The sequence below is a fragment of the Hippoglossus stenolepis genome, chromosome 1 (assembly GCF_022539355.2).
Source record: "Hippoglossus stenolepis isolate QCI-W04-F060 chromosome 1, HSTE1.2, whole genome shotgun sequence".
Lineage (NCBI taxonomy): Eukaryota > Metazoa > Chordata > Actinopteri > Pleuronectiformes > Pleuronectidae > Hippoglossus > Hippoglossus stenolepis.
In genome coordinates, this window is record NC_061483.1 from 5,848,966 (window position 1) to 5,870,753 (window position 21,788).

Sequence of the window (21,788 nt, forward strand, 5' to 3'; positions counted from 1 at the left end):
GTTAAACAGCAGGCGTCTGCTCCTTTTATGTAATCACGGTAGCTTGTGTGTTAGTTTTGTGCAAATGGACGTGGACACTGCATAAACAGAATCTGGGCTAAAATCTCAAATTGAAGTTCGGCTTGTTTTGCTGCGCACTAGGACTGTCACTGTGATAAATTATTATAAACAAAGACTCAGATCCCGTTACAGAAGGGACCGAAGCAGCCTCAATATGTTTTTCCTGAATTGTCATTATTCAAGCTGAAGTACTGTACGTTATTCTGTTCACCGCAGCGGCTTCCAGCAGCATAACTACGGGGGAGATTTATAGGAGATCGGAATAAGAGGAAGCAAAATGGGGCTATAAACAGTGTTTTATGGAGCAAAAGGCCGAGCAGCTCGCTAAACTGTTGTCAAGCAGCCTTTTCCTGTTTCCGGAGATTCTGCTGATTTTCACAACTTTTGACTTTGCACTGTCACTGGTGGAGGAGCTTAGATTTGTTGGGTGAAAGCCCTGATACCAAAAGATAAAAAATATTCCATTCTAGATACAATTCATGAATTCAGACCCCGTCTTAAATAACTGTACAGATATTATCAGCAAAAACGATGTGCATGGTCTCAGACATGTGGACCCCAATGTGGGACATTATTAGACTGTATAAACCAATGAATCAGTGCATAACTGTCACTGTAGCAGGTTGGGAAATACTAAGAGTTAGTTCAATGGTTCTCAACCAAGGGGGTCAAGTCTCTCCACATGTTCAAAAGATAAATATGGCGAGTTGTGAGCTGATGACATGGAAGAGAAAGAAAGAAACAGAAAGTTCTGTGGCAGAAATGTATGAATATTATTTGAATTTTGCTCTAATCTCTGACCTTTTTGCATAATTCATCCTTTTTCTTTTTGCCTTGGTTATTTAACTGAAACTCTCTGAGATCCATAGTGAACAGAGTTAAACACAACCAAGCACTGCAAACAGACACTAGCTTTATGTAACGGGTCACAAGCCAAAAATGATCAGAATCACTGCTTAAATCTTTAGAAATATCCACATATTTATGCAAAATCTTCTGAATCTGAATAGTAGCGAGTGGATAAAAAAAGTAAATGGTAAAATATTTCCATTTGAAATACAGCATAAAATGATATGCTCCAGTAAAGTAGCAGATCCTTTGGTTTAATGGAATCAAGATTGAGATGAAACACTGACATATCATCACCTTTTCACCAACATTTTAAGTTTATATGATGAACTTGTTAGATTACAGCTGCCTATGTATACATCCATCACTTACAGAGAATTATTATTCTTTTGGATTCTTGTTTCTGGCCACTAAAGTGAAAACAAATCTAATATTGACCTTTAGCTCTGTTTTGGTCTCCACCCGCTCTTTGGGGGGAAATATTTCTCTATAGCTGCCAAATGCTCTTTTACTTTTACGAGACAGTTGTTGGTTTTGTGTGTTTGCTCTTTGCTGCTCGACGAGTAATTCAAAATGGTGTTTTTGAGCTTTTTTTCCAACTGTTGCAGCCAAACACTGTCATAATAATGTAAAAATAAGTCGCATTTCACATTATTCTCACATTGTTTGTAAACATGTAGCTTCTATCTGTAATTTATAGCCACTTTAAGTTAAGTATAGACATTCCTGTACATTCCATTGTTCTGTGTTTTGAAGGAAGGCTGCTTTCACAGATAATGTATCACTGGCAGAGCAACAGCAAGACAACATTCATTTTTGACCTGAAGACCTTTTTATTATTTTTATCACCAGGTAACACGGAGCATTTCTAAACTGAGAACGCTGTGTAGTATTTTTCTCTTTCCTTCCACTGCTCTCCCTGTGCAAGCGTAGATAGATAAAGATAGTACTGACACGTGTAATGGTGCAGATAACCATGTCAGTCTAACTGCAACAGATATAAAACTCAGCAAAATGGTCCTTTAAGACGTCTCCATTCCGCTCGCAGTGGACGTGTCTCCTGCAGCTTTTTGTTCCATGAGAGTTAATGAACATCTAACTGATTCCTTCAGGGACGAACAAAAACCTGCAGGACACCGACGCTCGAGGACCAGAATAGAAACCCTCAGGATTTAGCTGTTCTGTTCTCATCTTCGTTTCTGCAGCTTGTTTTACTGCAGTAGTTCGTGCCATAGAAAGCAATGCAGCAATTAATCTCCAGAGAGCTGGAATTTATGTTTGTAATATTTACATTTAAGTAGACTTTAAATTATCCAAAAGAACCGCAGTCTAAGTGCAGATTGCATGCATGATGAAAATGCATATAACAAAATCAGGATGCCTCCATGTATTTATGTTCTGACTTGCTTGGCCACCAGAGCTGATGTCCCTGCTTAGTAAAAAGATTGATGTACAGGAGCTGTAATCAAAGTCCAGGGCCAGGAATTGATTCTTTTGTGTTCCCCCCCATTCTGTGATTTCTACGCAGGGTGAAAGCCACAGTGTCTCTTTGTGTGTGGACAGAGCAGCACGAGCGGTGAACCATTCATGTCAGACACACGCTCCATCAGCGCCCTCAGAATCGATAGCTATTGGGATGTCGCTGCCTTGAGCGTATATGGAGGGAAGCCTTTCAGGTGATGGCCTCGGTCTTTTCACGTGGAGGGTCTAATCATTTTACAGGCTCTATATATCAGAGCCACGTCGAAGCTGCACGTTGTAAACAATCCTCTTCCATTTCCACCGCACGGATCTCACCAGTCTGACTAATTTGTGGGCAGATTGGGTCGCAGATCCACCGCCACTCCTCCTCAATGCCCTTTGACTTGTGCTGGTATCGATCATCCAAACTCACTGGTGTGAACATGACTTTAATTACCCATTACCCTGATGAAAATTACATTTGTGGAGAAAATGCTGTGTCCCTAAACAGCTCCTAATTCTCTACTTAAAAGGACGGGGTATTGGACTTTGTTGCAAAAATGTGGTTTAGAGTCTGACTGGTGCTCCATCACATGATGAAGAGACCGTTTCCCGTAGCGTAACGGAAACATTTGGGTTTAATTCATTAAGTATTTAGAAAGTAAAAAACCCCAAGCAAAAGTTCCTACAGGGTAACACAAATTCCAGAAACCTCTCTCGTACTTAAAAAATGCAACAGAGGAGTTTAAAACAACTTGTCGCCGACGAGGCCTTGTGGCTACGCAGTGTGTGATGTAGTCCGTCGGGGTGCACACTGACTGACCACAGCTCGAGCATGGAGGCTGACGTAACGCTGCAAGTTTGAAGCGAGTCAGCCATGAAAAGCTGCTGTAGGACTTGTGTCTCTCTGCTGGAAAAAGCTGGTGGCGCGATGACAGCTCCTCTTTATGGCTCTTTGAGAGAGTGGCTGAGTGGGTCCCTGTGTTGTTGCCTCTGTGACGACAGCCTCTGTGGCGTCTGAGGCAGACTGTCGGTGCATATAGTCGCAGCGCTGCCATTTGTCACAGTTTACAAATAGAACAATGTTCACGAGCCCGTTTTTTTTATTTTGTTGACCTCATGCAGCACAGTATGCTGCCGGGCCTGTGAGCTGAATATTCTGCCACCGCAGAGGAATAAATCTCGTTAATGTAGAACAATGTTTTTCACTGCTTATCAGGTTTTGCTAATACTGGCAGAAATGAGTCAGAGGCACAAACTGAGGCTGTGAGGCTTTTTTGGGTATTTAGACTTGTTGCAGCAGGACATCTGGCACAGACCTCGGTGTAGTGTCCTTTTCATCAAGGGGGTGAAAGAATGAGACTAAACCATACCCTCATGTCCCAGCATGCCTTTTATATACAGAATATTAATTTAGGTTATTACCTGCATTAACCTCAGATGCCAACAAGAACTGGTGTACTTTCTTTAAATGAAAAAACTGTGAATTTTAACTTTTACTTGTTAGCAGTGGAACGGGATCATCACTTTTCTCCATTCAAACGTAAAGACGACTAAGTAGGTAGTCGCAGCTCACATAGCTGATGACGACAGAACTTATACGTATATCATACAATGTGAAACCAAAACTAACCAGATCAGACTTTCTGACTTTGGCCAAAAATAGTTTTAATCCCACATATACGACGGACGTGATTGAAACAGTTGACTTTCAGTTTCCTGTTTTTGAGTAATCGGCTGCCACTCCAATATTTAGTCCAAAGGCTGCTGCAATACTTCTGCCCTATAAAGAGATTAGAGCTCACGCTATCTATTTTTAGTTTTAATATGTTTGTATGAAGTTTGACATTCATATAAAAAATAAAAAAAAACTAGGAATGTGTTTGAAGTCATCACAGAATCAGATTTTTGAAAAACAGAAAATCAGTCGCTCTGATGTTTTGATGCCACAAATTACAAGGCGCACAGAAACAGAAATAATAATCCTGGCAGCGCAGAGCGAAGCAGTAATTGCTCAAATATCTCACAGTGATGCTGCGATTCTCCGCGTCCCTCATCAGCGATCAACGTGCTAATTAGCCCTGAAACTCGGAGGGAGAGGAGTCTTCTCTAACGGGCATGAAGGATGGGCGGCTCTGTCACTCATTAAAGCAAACTTATAATTCCCCCAGACTCATTATATTGACACTGTGCAGGAGCTGGTGTGGTCACTGTGGGGAAATGTCATGGATCACGCTCATGATCGACATAAGACCCGTTCCCACAGAGCTCGTAATTGCTTACTCCTGCTGCGGCATTTTGGTAATGATTAAATCCTATCCCCCCCCCCCAACACAGATTTTCCCTCCCCTCTGATAAATGCTGTGCAGAGTTGATTACATGAGTTGGTTTGTTTATCAAAATTGTCCCCTCGGTTTGTGAGTCTGTGCCAAACGGGTAAATATAAATGAGAATCTCGAATGGATCAGGAGTTCAGGCGTTATCAGGCGTCCCCCGGTTGGAAATTGGAGCTCATGCAGCTCAAAGTCGGGATAAATTAGAGCGGAAAATGTTTGATATTTGATGTCAAACGCTTCCTGTGCCCTGACTCGCATATTAGTGGTTATATGTCACTTTTTCCTTCAAATTCCGGCCAGTGTCAGACAGTGTGTAACCTATTAAACACGGCACACAGCTTTTAAATTACATTTAAAAATACACTACTGTCCATTTTACTATTTATACTTATTTATTCTATTTATATTTGTGGTAGTACATAATCAAATTGACCAACAGGTTGAAAAAATCGGGGCACAATTTGACATTTAGTCCTTCACTGTGTCTTATCTGTGCTTTGCAGGCGTTGGGAGCCACATTGCATTTTTAGCCTTCTTAGATATCGGAATTGCCAAATATTGGACTGTTCCACATTTCTATACTTTTGATTTTGCTTTTTAAAATAACAATCACACAAATTCAGATGTAAATATCGCTTAAACTGAGGAGAAAAGACAACTGGAAGTTCAATTACACAAGAAAAAAATCCCTTTGGTATAGAATTTAGTATAAAATCACTTGATGAATAAATAATAGACCTTCTCTATCTACTGGCAATTTTCAAAGCGTGTGATATGTAGGATCCTATCACTGTGACATGTGTTATGCATTGTTAGAGCAACAGTCTGGTTGGAAACTGGTAATTGTGGGGACATTGTGCGCCGCTCTTCTTTGGGATTACAACTGTGCTGTTAGTTCGTCAACGTGACTGACACCAGTGGTTAACGCCCCTCATGTGGGAGTACTGGGGCCAGTGCCTCTGACAACCAGCCGAGACCTGCACCACCACCATATCGGTCCTGGGAAGCTTATACGGAGAATATATTGGAAATAATTATCTTTATTATACATGAGCTTCAGTATTGTTATCCTCTTGGCTGTCTTTCTTTAAGTTTCTTCAAACTCCTGCGATATATTACGATGTACGGTAAATGTCATGAGGCGTGCGAACCTTAAAGTTCATCTCCTGTCAATGATTAAACCTGTGAATCTCATCTCTTATATCTACATATCTTTTTTTCCATAATAAAAAAAAAAAGAAATCCCTTCATCGCCTTGAAATGATTTGGATGAAGCACTTCACCTTTGCCTCATTTAATATTCGTGGACCTATAAATATGCAAATCAGCCCCGGCTCTGTCTACAGCCAGGTCTCTGCTCATCACACACGCACGCGCGCACACACACACACACACACCTCGGTAGTAAAGGTGTAGTTCAAACACGCATGTTGTAACTGGAAACCGATCAAAGAACGATGAAACGTAGACAGGGTTTCCTATGAGCTGATGTAACAGAATGGTAATGTTCTTCATGTAGGTCTGTCACTCACTCACTGCAACATTACAAAAGCAACAGTAATAGATTACATGTGTTAGACAAACCTTGATCCTGCAGCTCTGACTCAACAACCTCAGCACATTTAGCTTTCATTATTGGGTTACGTGTCGGGCTTACAGGTCGTTATTAAAATAGATAACAACAGAAAGTTACTCATTTAGCTGAATAACGTTAAACTCCCGGTCAACAGTAGTTTCTTTCTTTCTGAAACTATCATTCTGATGTTTGAAGGACCAGAGTCTCTCTGCGGTGGCGGCGGCTCTTACTCTAGATAAACGACGTGGTGATAGCCGATCGCACCACGTCGTCTTCAGACGGACGGCTGGCAGCTCACTCTGTCAAGTGTAAAGTGACAGCGGGTGGACAGCAGACTGTGGTCAGTGTCCCGGTATTATTTAAATAAAACAGATCTTATCATTGTTTTTTAAAGATTAAATATTCTCAGCCGTGACCTGAATTATTTGGGTCTGTGAAATCAAATTGTTCCGTCAGTCTGTGACACTTATATTCAGGAGGTGCACCACTATTGTTACCGGCCTTCAGTCACATATAAAAGACCTGCCACCTATTCAATAGTAAAGCAACACAGATCCTAACCCAAACTAAACTCACTGTTGAAACAGCAGCAGAGTAATTAATCGTGGTGCTTTCTACTTTCAGGTTGTGTAGATTGTAGGTTTCTGTCAGCAGAGCTCACACTTCTCTTTCTTCACGAAGCCTCAGAGATCGAGACCTGTGCTTTTATCTCAAATCTCAAATGCAAAATGAAAGACTTATTGTGTGTGTGTGTTTGTGTTGCTTCTCTGAGTGACGGCAGCTGCAGGAGCTGAACGCTTCTCATGAAAAGGACACAGATTGAATCCCCGGCGTGTCATTTCGAATCGGCGGCTATATTGTAAGAATTCTAAGATTATTGCTTTACGTGAAAAGTCAGTGACGCTATTTGTCAACAAAATGCAGCAGAGCCTTTTGTGTTTAAAGTCAACAGGAGCATCCTGACAAATAACTTACCGTCAGCAGCAGAGGACGACTCTCTTTGACGGCGCCCACACAGCCCAGACAGCCGATCACCATGATGATGGTCCCCACCGCAATGAGCAGGTTGGCCGCTGACAGGGAGGGAAGGGATGATGATAGGGTGGCAAAGTTTCCCTGGGTCACCGAGAGCCAGACCCCCACCCCCAGGATGCCACATCCTCCCAGCTGCAGAGGCAACACACAGAGGGCGTAACGCTGTCAGTTCGCTAATAACACGGTCAAACTCATCGCAGACACAAACACAGCGGAACATGGGGGTGCATGAGAATGTTTGTAGACTTTCTGTGGCTTCCTCATTGTTGTTTGTAACAGAATGCAGAGGGAGGAAATGGGAGGGAGCAAAAACCAAACTAACAGCACCTGTAAAGCTTTTGTTCAATACATTTAAGAAAAGAAAGTGAATGAAGGACAATTTGCTGTCTTATGTGTCGGACTATTTCTTGCCAGCCAGGTGGAATTTGACACCCCTGCAGGGAGCTAGGCTAGCTGTTCATACCTATTTCCAGTCTTTATGCTAAGCTAAACTGATAGACAGTAAAGGGGGTATCAATCTTTTTATCGAACTACCAGCAAGAAAGCGAAACTTTTCTTTTTGCTTTTTCAGAACCATTCACATAAACATACATTAACAAACAGTGTCTAACTAGTTATTGACAGAACAGGTGGACAAAACGTCAAACAATAAACAATTAAGATTTATCAAATAAACATTGTACACACGGACACAACAGTAGTAATAATACTTAATAATAAATTTATAAATTGACAGTGAAAGGGCATCACCTCATCATTTCACCTCAGGGATCGAGCACATCATCACTATGAGAAAACTATACAGAGGTTTTTCCTTTTAACGTCACTTTCACACCTGTAGTTTAGTTCACATGGTCCCGAGCAAAGAAAAGAAAACATTAATAAATCAGTTTTATCATCAAACTGATTTATTGAACTTGAGGTCATTGGATTGACAGGGAACTCAGTCATTGGACAGTTCTGGTGACCATCAGCGGAACGTGGAACCAGAAGAGTTTTTCTGCCAATCAACAGGATTATGCACAAACAGGATGGAATGATTTTCCAAGAGAAACACGGATCTTGATATTTTTTTTTGTAAGTTTGGGGGAATGATATTTCTGTGTGTGTGTAATTTGGTGCAGATCCAATTACGAATCTGGAGCAGATTTAAATGTGGTTTCATAAGGGCCTTAGTGGAGATGTGTTCTCTACTGCGGATGTTTATCTGACATCACTGGTGTCACAAATAGCTCAAGACTTGAGGATTGTTAGTTCAGACCTCACATATCGTACAGAGAAGCCCACAGTTCCCACAATGAGCCAGTTAGAGACAGTGGAGAGAACAAACTCCCTTTCAACAGAGCAAGACTCGGGGACATGCATCTGTATTAAACAATACTTAAACTAATAGAATTCATCTTGCAATGATGTAGTAGCCATGAGTTGTCAACATGTTAACGTGATCCCTTTACAAGACATTATCGACTCTTCACACACCTCAAAGCAAGAAAGTATGACTCTCCCATTAAACAGACTTAATTTAGACATAAGTCAAATCATCACCTTCACTAAAGAGGCTAAGTTTTTAATATAGTCGACCCATTACAGACCGCTGGGCCCAGCGTTTGAAGAATTAAGCTGCTTTGGGAGGAAATCTGCCTTCTCTGGAGTCCAAAACCAGCAGATCTGGGATGTTCCTTCCTTTGCATTAGTGTCCTGATGAACAACGACATGTTTGCTTTTGCCTTTAGAGGCTGAAGTTGACAGTGGGGGGGGGGGCAGAAAAACACTCACACATTCATGATGCAGCATTTTCAGCTGCGACTAAGGGAAATATGCATCACGCAGCCAGTCGCACTCTCTCCACGGCCACTTGCCAGAACTCCCAGCGGCAATAAGACTTCCACGGTTAAATACATGATTATTGCGCCCCCACACACACACACACACACTCATTTCATACACACACTCACATGCACTTTTCTTTCTATTTCCAGCTTTAACACAAGATCTTATTTAATGAGCTCTCGAGCTAGAAGTAGGGCAAGGCAAAAATAAAAAGCACTCATGTGGGGCTCCGCTCACTCAGGCAGCTCGGAGACTTCGGCAGCTTGCAGATGAACGGCCTTCGGGTCACTGCTGCTCACAACGGACACTTATCACGCCCCAGAGTGCATTCTCTAATGAAGTTTGGCCGCAGTGACGAAGGGCGAAGGATGAATGGGGGACGCTGAGAATAGGTTTTGAACATTTTAAGCTCGCAGAGTCAGAGGCTCATGAGGGAGGAGGATGAGACGAGCCCGGATTCGAACGATGCCATCTCGTACATTTTGCGAAACACGTGTAATAATCTACACGGTAACGGAGATGAAGAGACGTCCTGCTCATACATGTGCTGGACCAATCGTGAGTCAGTCTCAGTTTCCGTTTTTTATATCATCCAATAGCTAGATAAAACCAGACTTGCCAGGAAAATGATCACTTGAACACCAGTGTGATAAGAACAACCTACAATGACAGATTGCATCTTTGGGAGACAAAACTCTTTGACGTATAATTTAACCATTTACTTTGGTCCATGTCCCATCCATTACCATGGAGGAGGCGGGGCTTAGGGCCTATAATGCGCCAGCATGTCGTCCATCTTGATATACAGTCTATGAGCCATATTTACCAGTGATTGATGGAACTTCGCTATCAATTAATTGACGACTTCTTCCATTTGTTAGACGTGAATGCTTCTTGTTGCATCTACCACTGGTGCCTGTTACCAATTAGCTATTTTATGCTTTACTCAGACATGACACAACGATTATGGATGGAGCCACATGCCTGCGTGATAATTGGCATCTGGAGCCAGATGCATAAAGCTGTGAATTCACACTGTGTATGCAGAAACGATGGAAACACGCATCCACGTTCTATTCATCAGCCGCACATACATCCATTCTGTTTCCTGCAGATCTGAATCATCGTGGAACTGGGTGAACGGGCACAAGCGTCATTTCTACTCCCACAGTTTTGCCATAAATGGATGTAGTAATGCTGTTTGCATTTCGATACTTGTGCCCACTCCACCGCATTAACAGCAAAATGTCCAATTTCCCCGATTGAGATTGTGACTTGTTCCGCTTGGCCGTGGCTTTCCAGAGCGTCCGTATCACTAATTCATCACATAAACCTTCACACCATCATCACGCTGAGGAGGAGGATCAGTGATTGAACAATAGAGTTATAATAGAGAGTCGTGTTTAAACACACTTTGTGCTTCACGGCTCAGGTTTGGATTAAAAGATTCATTAACGCAGGGAAATTGATGCTCTGACGTTACAAAAAGAAAATGAAGGTGCACATTTTTCTTTTTATTCCAGTTCATATGTGGGACATAGCATATGCATGGTATTATTTACAGTGCACGTTGTTTATGCATCTGGCCCCCGGGTGCACGAGAGGCAGCGGTGACACCAGAGACAACAGCAGTAACAGTGAAGTTCACGGTGACTTCAGACACATGTTTATTTATAACTAACCAAAACCACATCCATCCAGATAGAAGCTTTATTTCCAGTAGCAGCAGCTAAACCTTTATGTTGTTGTCGAAAAACTCGAAATGTCCGTCGTGAGCAACGTTTTCTGAGGCGTCAGCTTGTCAATCTTCTGAACTCGTACATAAATCTTAATATCATCTCCGTTTTTTTCTTCTCTATTATCGACCTTCTGGAGGTGGAGAAACCAATCAGCCTGCTTGCAAATCCACACAATGCCTTGTTGAGCTGCTGGAGGTTTGTGCGACCTACGTTACCCATAACCCACTTCTCTGCGTGGGCTTGCAGAGACATTTTTGCCGAAGTGCAGTTCCAGCTGGTGAATGACCCGATAACATTTCTTCTCACTTTCATCATTTATTTGAATTTCACAGCCTGTTTTATAAAGTCCAACAGTCCACAGGAGGAGGAGGAAGGATTATAATGAATGTATTTGCTGAATTGTTAATATTTTTTGTCCATCACAACTGCAACTGACTCCAATGTTACAATGTGGGTTGTATATGTGTGTATATATACAGTAGGTGTGATTATTATATGATTATGATACGCTGGTTACTGTGCATGGTCATTTGGAGCCTCTCCCAGTTAAAAACCAGTTCAGAACTGGTATTTTCTTGTGCATAAGAGATAACGAAGTATATTTACACCGATCAGGACTAAATTAATCTATAACACCTTCTATGTTTAGGTCCTGGATTTGCAAGAAAGCAAAATTGCAGTTTTCTTAATAAGTGTAAAATGAGCCACATCACACTGGAGCATGTTGACGAGAGGCAGCTTTATATTATTGAAATGCAAGTGATCATAGATTATTTTACTGGGTTTAACTCTGTTAATGTCTTGATCCTGTGTCTGGAGCCTGTGTTGTGTTTTGATTATGTCATTGTGTGTTTCCCCTCCTCTGTTGATTTCCTGAACCGCCTTCATTACTTTCTCCCGTGTCTTGTTAACTTAATGTGTATTCAAGCTGTGTCTCGATTCAGGGGCTGCATCCTTCAGAGGACACGGTCCACGTGGCCCACAAGGGCCGCCTCCATCATTACCTCTTTGAGAAATGGTTCGTCGCTGCAGTGCAATGAATCCTGGGATATGTTGGGTCGGGAATGATCTGCCCACCGGAGCCTGAGTTTCTCTCAAGGATGGAAGGAAGCATTTGTCGGCCGCATTTGAAGGAGCCTTGGAAATGAGACAGTCCTGAATTGAGACACAGCCTTCGTCTCTGTGTTTCCCTTTGTTCAGAGTCAGTTCCTCCGTCAGTTCCTCCGTCAGCAGGCCTGAGTTTTCTCATGTTTATTCCCTTTGAGTTTTTTAAACAAGTTCTGCCTTTGTGCTGTTTGAAACCTTTGCCAGATGTGACCTCTTAACTGTGCACAAAACACGTACGTCCAATCAAAGACTTCCCTCATGTGGCATCTGCATTTGGTTTCTGTAAAACTCTAAAATAGTAACGAAGTGACATCTTCAAATTGTGTATTTTTGCATTATAACTATATAAGTAAAAGCTCTGAGCATTTGAAAATCTGGAAAAAGCAACTATTTTCCCGTTTCACTCAATAAATCACTTAATTTTCTATCAGTCAACTAATCAATCAATTGACAGATGTTTTCACTAACTGAGTGGAGTTGACTATTGTTGTTTAGAACTGACGTCTTGCATCCGAAGCATCACAGTTTCTTAATGTGCTGTTGTTTTGTGCGTTTATCTTTGAAGTATCGCAAAAAACAAACCACTCAATCCAGCAGCTTTTACAGGGAAGTGATTGTTTTGTTTTTTTCTCTTGTCACAATTTGGTCTCGATTAGAATTCCTCCCCGAAAGCAGCAGCTTTAAATCTCTTCCCTCACACAGGTTTACAGTGTTTAAATTGATGCGGCCATCTGGAGTGTCTCTCCCTCCCGCTGCAGCTTTGTTTATCTGACGCAGAGCCTCTGACACTGGCTGCTGATTAAGGACTCGGGACGGCGACTGCTCAGAGTGAAGAGAAAATACTCTTTACTTAAATAAATACCCTTTAAACTTAACTTCCTTTCCCTGCATCTTAACATATAGGAAAGATTATTCACAGTTCAGCAGAAATGTCTACGCTGATTTTACAACTACATCTCTCCGAATGATTTTCCCCATAAATGTACAGTAGATCTTCTTGACCCCTGGGGCTTTAAATATATAATCCAGGTGAATGTTTTAATGACCACGTTCACAGTGTGTGAATATCGCTGCTCTGATCTTATGAGCGCCCCGTCCAGCGCCCGGGCAGGAAATACATATTAATACCATTTAATTAGTGGGATTAAGGTCATAATTGGAATAATCATACATACATGAATGAAATGTGGCCGATGATTAGCGTTTCTCACGGATACCACAGCGAAGAATGTTGGTTTGACCTCACATGCTTCATGTATTATTTCTTTAGTGACACTTTGAAGTCGGAATCACATATTCAGTTTGTCCCAGGAGGATGAATCCTGCTCCTTAAATCTGCTCTCATGGTAACCGCCTGGTGATGAGCGCTGCTGGTTTTTAATATGCCTCAAACTTTAGATCTGTATTACCTTTTTAAATATATAAGATTTATGAAAGCCGTGAGAACCTGTGGAGACGAGGCGCTCCGGCGCTCTGGCTGGCCTTTTACTTTTTTTTTGTCCATTTCTCTTGGAAGGTGCGACATTCTGCACCCAATTTACTTTTCTTGGCAGACGCCGTGATGCTTGTCAGCGATGACACGTTACCGCTGCGTTCATGTTGCCTTCGCTCAGACCGTGACCTGACAGGCACACAGCTTGAAGACGCCACCCTGCAGGGCATGTTAGTCTAATGTTCCATGTTTCAAGAGCAGAAAACCTAAATGTGCTAGTTGAGCTGCCTGTTTGGAATGGGCTGTTTGCTTGGTGATGTTTGTTGCAGTTTAAATGAAACTGGAAAGTTTCATGTTTATTTAACGGGTTCATGTTGTGGTCTGTTGTTCAGCCGCAGAGCTGCTACTGACAGCGCTTTGTTTTTATAATCACCTGAACATACCTACTACAGCCTTCATGAAGTTTATGGTATAACTACTGTAACCAAATGAATGGATTCAGTCAACAGTAAATCTGGAGTGCTTTTATTTTGAAACAGAACCTGAAGCTACACCCCCCACTGCTGCACAGAGAGCTGTTCACCTGTTTATTCAAAGTTCAGTGAAACTGGAGAATAAGTTGTCGATGCCGTCGCTGTGAAAACACAGATTGTCATAAACACGCTATTATTGGGATCAACATCAGTTTGATTGGCGGGTCCCAGCCGCTGCTGCTGCACAGCACTAGAGGTATTTGTTCCACTTGCAGAGAGACGAGAGATCTGTGGATTTAGTGGAGAGATCAGATGATTATTTGCATTGTGAGCTCTCGGCGGCCATTTCCAGCCTGTGGACCAGACGTTTTCCAGCCCTGCTTTCTATAATGTCTCTGCTGCTTTAGTAAGACCCTGTGGTCCTTTCAAAATACATCTGTATATAAATGTACGAGTTTACAGGATGATGGATCTGTTACAGTTAACTCGGGAGGGTTTGAGTGAAATATTCACAGGAGCAGTGTGGGCGGTTTAAAGACCAATGTGTTTTCTAACACCTCTAACATGTGTAACTGACTCTTCTATTGGTTCACGTCTTTATCTGATCTCCTTTGCTTTGTCTTATTGAGCAGATTTGGCTCGTTGCTTAAGATTTACTGTTGTCCTCCGGTGGATAAAAGTGTTTGCCGAATGAGCAAATGTAGTTTTCTTTATCAGCCTCACTAAAGAAGCTTTTTTTAAAGTCGTCTAAAGTAAAGTATGGACTTCGCTTGCTGCAGAGACAGATTTTCTCACCGGCAGGTTGAAGTGTTTGAGAGTAAAGTTTACATCCTTAGTTCATCCACCAGCTTTCCTGGGGGCTGTGCAGTCTCCTGTTGTACAGCAACTGCAGTCTGCAGTCTTATTATAAAGTTTGCTGCTCCCCCTTCCGACTTCTGTGGGAGGCAGAGGACGGACACGGTGTATTTTGAATGAACTGTGCTCTGGTCTGACAATTTTCTTCTGACACTGAGTGGAGGAGTTTGAAATGTTAATCAGTTAGAGCTGCTTCAGAGCCCTTATAAGGGAACTGCAGTATTCTTCAAACTGGGTCCTACATTTATAAACGTGGGTTTGGAGCGCCAGCGGCCAAAAGAGCCAAACAACAATTCACACTCGCATTCATACGATTTAGAGTGAATGAATGGAATCTACAAAAAATATTCAGAATAGGTCTTGTAGTGGCTGCAATGTAATCTTATGGGGCAACGAATTAATTAATCAAATTGTTATTCTAGGTCTTTGCCGGGAGTCGGGTAACATCACACATGACTTGGTCAGCGAGACGCCTCGCTCTCAACCGTGCAGCAGCTTGTCGAAAGTCGAATGTCAAAATTCAATACAACAGAACAGAATAGAACGTTATTGCCAATCTGAGTGGAAAATTGTGTTCAGCTCACCAGTGCGTCATTCAAACAAGTGACAGCATAAAACAACACAAAAATAGCCTCTCTGCAGTTTGCATGTCAACTTTGTGGAGGAAAGAATAGTTATTGAATTTGGAATAAAGGACGGTAAAGTTAAAATCCATGTTGCGGTTGTGCTTCGCCACAGGAAGGAAACGTTTCATTCGCAGATTGGAAGTGAACTGGAGCTGAAGGTTTGCCACGGCTACAGTCTCATGGAAACGTGAATGAGAGAGAGTTGGAGAGAGGAGTGTGGATTTTGTGATGTGAACAATGTGGATGAAGCATTTGACCTCGATGGCCCTCTCTACTTGTTTGAGATGGGGTAGGAGGACGAGGAGATCCTACAAATTGAAGAGCGAATGAGGAGAGAGAGAGAGAGAGAGAGAGATAGAGAAAGAGAGAGAGGCAACAAGCAGAGGAGGGACAAACGATGCTGCACGGCTCAGAGTGAGAATCCTCGTTGAGTGAGACGTGTGTAATGTTGCCAGATTCTTAGCAAAGAATCAGAATAACAATTTGAGATGTCGTTGTTGCCACATAAGATGACGTCATAGCCCCTCCCACCATGTTGTCATTTACACACCCACATTTATAAACTCTGGAATTTCCCTTTAAATGAAGAATATAATATTGTATTTGTAGTACAATTTCAAGATTTGAAGTATTCTACAAAACTCCACTGATCTTTAGAAATTTGAATGCAGCTACGTATTGATTCATGGACATTTTTCCATTTTATAAACCGCTGGGTTTAAAAACTGTCTCAAAACTCAAACCTTTCAGACCTGTTGTTTTTTTAACAGAAAAATTAAAAACCAAAGTCAATAAACCCAAATCATGCATGTCTTTGCTCAAACTGTGTTTCTTAGTAAACCATTGTGTAAACAGGAAACTGCGTCGCTCCCTGGGCTGTTTGCTGCCTTCACGTTGGGAATTTTTAAAGATGCAAAACATCCTGCCCCTCGTTGCTCAGGCGTCAAACTTCCCTGCAGCTCTTTCCTCTCTGGTTCTCTCCGAGTCTCGGTGCGGAGAGATGCTTCCACTCAACCCTGTGCAGCTCACAGCGCGTTAGATGGATGTCGCCAGCAGAATATACGGCTAATTAGGGCAGTTAATTAAATCCTGACAGACTAACATCTTCTAGCCAGTGATGCTGAACACATGTTAGCCAAATAAAATCGGTAATTGAAAACACTGCATATTTGCTAGAGAGCATAATTTTCCTCCTAAATCAGCGGGAGCTTTCTAACACAAATCAATTTTCACACCATCGGCCCATTTGCAGTGACAAATTAATTAATTTGGACTAACTCAACACCCATACCCCCGCGATCCCTTCTTTCATTTTGAATCCGTTTGCAGCTGCGCCCATTTTGCTCTTCATTTGGATTTTTGTTTTGTTTTGTTTTACAAGCTGTGAGAAAAGAAGCAAATAACAAAAAAACATGTTTGTGTCGCCCACAGGGGGAAATACAACCTGCATGTTCTTCATGACTCAGAGGAGCAGGGTCTCACACGACCAGTTTTAAATCAAAGAGTCGATCAAGGAGCGGTGAAATGTATTCATGTCACATTGATCTGGATTTTAGCAGGAGACAGACTGTTGTGTTCGTATCATAGAAGAAAAGGTTCTAATAGAATCCGGTTTTACTCCTCGACAAAGATGGAGGAAGAGGCTGGAATTGTGTTGTCAACCTCGGACACTCAAACTAAATGTATTAAGATTCCTGTAAACCGCTCATAGTTCATCCTTAATCTTTACGCCGTGCAAACATTTTCAAAAGCAAAATCCTTGAAGCACAACTGACGTTAAATTGCGAGTGAATGTTTCCTTTGTGTGAAGGTGACACGACGTGTGATGGAATTTATCACCGGAGACGCCACTCAGCAGAAAACACACATATACACGCCGAGGCCAAACAATTCCGAATGTCAGAGTTTTCGCATCAAGATATAAATATGTTATATCCCCGAGAGCTCGACGCAAATGTTGACGAACACCTCATCTCGCAACGTTATGGAATTTGCTCCTTTTAACCAGATCTGCTCCGAGACTTAATGGGTTCCCCCCATCCCTCCTCCGTGTTTGGTGCAAATCGGTTCAGCACTTTTTGCATAATCCTGCTGACGAATAAACACACACACACACACACACACACACACACACACACACACACACACGGGTGGAAACATAACATCCCTCTGCAGAGGTAATAAAGCACAATGTGATAACATTTCAACTGCAACTCGTCAGTCTTCCTCCACACACCAGTTATGTAAATGTGTCATACTTGTGGTTTTGTATAAATGTATTCAACCCTTATACAGAGAGATATTTATCAAGCTGTTCCAGGGACACAGAAAAATCTCATCCCACAAATGTCCTGTTTGATCTTTTCCCTGCTTTGATGTCTGCCATGACTTGGCAGGCGATATCAGTTCATATCTGTTCAGAAAGATCACGTCAGTTCAAAAGAGGAGAATGAGAGGATTTCAGATTTTAAATAAATGGAAGGTCCATGCTTTTGTAAAAAACTTTCTATTTGGGCGAACCCTTCAGCCCATTGAAGGATGAGTTGACTCTGAGGTTTATTTTGAACGTTTGTTCACGCTGTTTTTCTGATCTGCTCTCGTTTAACGTCTCATCTCGCTGCAGTGATGTAAAAGTTCACTCGTTCAGCTCGTTCCTCTTCCAGTTATGTTTTAAAAAACCTCCTCGTTGTTAATCCTGATGTTGTTTCTCACCCACACCGAGGACTTTGCTTTCACCTCTGCCCGTTTGTGTGTAAACAGGATTACACAAAAGCATCTTAACACATTACCATGAAACCTGGTGGAAGGATGTGCTTTGGGTGAGGGAAGAAGCTGTTAAATTCTGGGGCGGATCCAGGATTTTTCATTTCACTTTCTTTCACATTGTAGGTGTTTCTATTTCTCTAACTTTTCAGGGAATAATTGATGGATCTTGATGAAATAAAAACCAGGCGTATTTATAGGACTGATGGGAGTGTGTGAAATGTGGTGCAGCTTGAATAAACTTAAGGGGACTGTGGATTGAGGCGTGCGCTCTACTGAATGTCATTCTACTTTGTTCCAGGATGTAAACTTGCCTCCCCTTCACAGGGAACTGCCTCACAACTTCTAGTAGATCCTAATCCCTGTTGCCAATACCAATGAACTGTATCATTATGTGAAGGAGTTTACTGGCAGGTCACATCTGTATTTAATCCACCGCAAGAGAAACACACACATTTCCAAATGTACCCACATATCTGAGCAGGAACCAGGACTCTGCTCCGTCACTGTGGGTGTGTTCTTAATATTCCTCCCTATAAGTTTGACTAATCCAGTTCCGCCCCGGACTGCCACACACAACAAACACATCTCCTCCTCCTCTATTTACACAACCCTGTGCACAGGATACACAGAGCCGGGGAGATGCCATGTAATGGAAACCAGGGGGATAGGGAGTTATAAAATCAAACAGCCTCTGCAGTAATAACACACTAACACAACACACTCCCTGTTGAGTGGGTTAATGTTTAACATAAGATAAGGTGAGGAGCTCAGTGAAGTCGCTGTTAATTACTTTTTGAATGATATATTTATTTATATTTCATTTACATTAAAGGCGGGTTGGTAAGTTTTGCCAGGCAAGACTTTGTAATCCTATTTGTGGAATCATCCTCATGTTATAAGGCGTTTTTTTGTTATAACGTGTTTTTTGTATGTATTTGTATCCGGTCCATTCACAGCAGACCTCAAACCTGTGGAACATATTACGCCCTGTGCAGATTTTTGCAAAACAAACGTCTTCCTCTGCGTTTAACCCTTAAAAGACATGAAGTGTTTTAATTTGCTAAAACAGAGATTCGCACAAACGCCTTCAAAAGTTAAACTTTTAAAACGGAGCATTTGAGAAACAATGACGTCACTGTCTGTATACTGTTGCTTTGTGTAATGAGCATGAGCCAGAAACAACAACAAAAGCAGAAAAATACCGGTTTTGCTGCTTTGTCGTTCTTGTGTTCTCGTCTGGACGGAGATTTTTTCTAAAAATGAAGGTTATCAGGACAGATTTTTTTGCAAAAATATCTGTAAAAAGTATGTCCGCAGTAGTGTAGACAAGGCCTTAGTCAATCCATCCAATAATCAAATGCTTCTTGTTCAGGTCGTGTTTTATATCATTAACATTTCTTAGTCCTGAAAAGTTTTAATCCTGTTTCAAACATGAATAAAGTTTGTACCTGAAATGTGCTGTAAAAGTTAAGGGTGTTATGATTATCAGTATTCTTATCATTATAAAAGTGTGAAACATGTCAGTAAATTCTTACACTTGGTGAATAACTCCAGGCCTTATCAACTCCATGGTTTCACTGACATGCTCCACACATTAGCTGCTATGAGAGGGAATCAGGTGTTAAATTACATTCTGCGGAGCATTGGAAAGTTTTAAATTTAACTCGGGCACTCTGCAGGAACCGTGAATAAAATGTTCGGATAAAAGACTTTATTATCTGTGAAGCCTGTAAAGATAAATTGTTCCTAATTAGTTCTGCAGAGGGACGATGTGGAACAGTGTTTTTTTCTGGTCTCTGTGGCATTTGTGATGTACCTTTTGTAGACGTTTAATGAAGCTGATGACGGCCGAGTCTACAAAGTACAGTACAAAGAACAAAAGCCAGCTCATTTCACATTAGCTGAATAATAGACATCTAGTCTCGCCCTTTTATCCGGGCTTTTATAATGTATTCAGCACATATCTGGGGTGAAAATGTGCCCACAGCTCTTTCAGAACCGTCAGAATCGCTGTGTGATGTTTATTTAGCCTTTTTGAAGGAGTAAACAAACCTCCCGGACCCTCCTCATACGTCGTCTTAGCTTTTTGGTTTTCTTTTTACTGCTGTCAAATTAATTCTTTTTTGGAGATTGTGCAGCTGTTTGATCCTTAAAAGCTCTGGGAACCTATTTCATATCAGCACAGGGTCCTACACACAGAAAGCGATTTGTCATTTTTTTAATAAGGGGTGGCCCGATGGGAGAAGCCCCTGCTCACACTCAACCACACACACACACACACACACACACACACACACACACACACACACACATACACACAGATTTCATCCTAACTTTTCTCCCCAATTGTTAAATACACTGACATCAGGCTGACTACATATTGTTGGCCTAGTCTTTCATGGACATAATGCATTTTCCTCATGCTTATTTTTCAAAACACATTTTATTTGTGTCCATATAAACCTAACCTCCAGTTATGTAACTGTATCAGCTGAACATGGTGCAGTCAGTTCAGGTTAATTTCCCCAGTCACATTATCCCACTCTGTTTCCAGGTTTCTATTTTCTATTTTAAAAACTACATGTAGTCCTGTCTCCTCTGAAATATTCTGTTACAGAGGAGGCTTCGTCTGGGATGGATTTTCTGCAGCGAAGACGCCACTGAATAATAACAGAAATATTAAAAACAAATGTTGTAGCACTACAAGACCTGGCTGCAGTGTGTCTCTGATCCTCTTGCTCTTCTGGGACGACACGGGTTCAGCTTCTTGTTACTCTGATTATATAGAGTATATAAGTTACAGTGTAGTATAGAATTGAGTGTTTACATTATATAAATATTACAAATCAAAGACAAACTGAGAGAAGATGCATCTACAATCTCTCTGCGACTTCAGCACCATGGACAGCGCCATTGGTTTATCAACACAGTTAATATTCTGATCTGCTCGAGTCCATTGATCCTAATGAACCTCGATCAGATGAGAGATCAATGATTCAGGCAAACTACACGTGCACATTAATAAACTAAACAACACCTCTGCACCCGCTCCTCTGGGACAGAGTGGGGGCGCTGGCAGGTCAAGAGGGAGGACGGCAGCTTCTCCACTAAAGAAAACAGATGCACATCAACAAAACAGAAGCAAATTAAGAAAAATGTCTCCGTCAGTTTGAAAACAAATGGGCTGTTTATAGACACAACACAACCAACAACAGACACACACATGCTCATTTGCTTTACTCTATTGACAACCATTAAGAAATCACTAGATCTCCTCTTCACAAAAAATCGACTGAAGTGCGTGGTTGTGTCTTTTCTCTCTGGTTCAACGTTGTGCAGGGAACAGTGAATGTGTAAAGTCTCAGTAACCCAGTTTACAATGGCCAGCTGATCTGTTTACTTCACACGACGGAGGAGAGGATTCAATCTCTGGTGCTGTGAGACCACAGGTTAATCATGAGCCAACCATGACAACCTATCATTATGATTACTGTTAGTCATTCTCAAGTCATACGGCTAGTCGTGGTAGTCAATAAGAACCTCATTAGTCTAATTTGATTGTTAGAAAGAAAGAAAGCCTTTGGGGCTTAAGGAGCGTTTCCTGCATTAATTGGGGCTTTGTTAACCGATGCTGAGCGAGTAA

At 41.7% G+C, this 21,788-nt stretch overlaps 1 protein-coding gene across 3 annotated transcripts in view; it reads right to left on the reverse strand.

The window, feature by feature from the left end:
• The window catches only part of tspan4a (tetraspanin 4a), a 124,071-nt gene that overhangs the window by 40,711 nt on the left and 61,572 nt on the right, over positions 1 to 21,788 (reverse strand). For all 3 annotated transcript variants that reach the window (XM_035164144.2, XM_035164150.2, XM_035164136.2), the window contains one exon: positions 7,258 to 7,449. In XM_035164144.2, the coding sequence (XP_035020035.1) occupies positions 7,258 to 7,449 (192 nt within the window). The remainder of the gene's footprint in view (positions 1 to 7,257; positions 7,450 to 21,788) is intronic.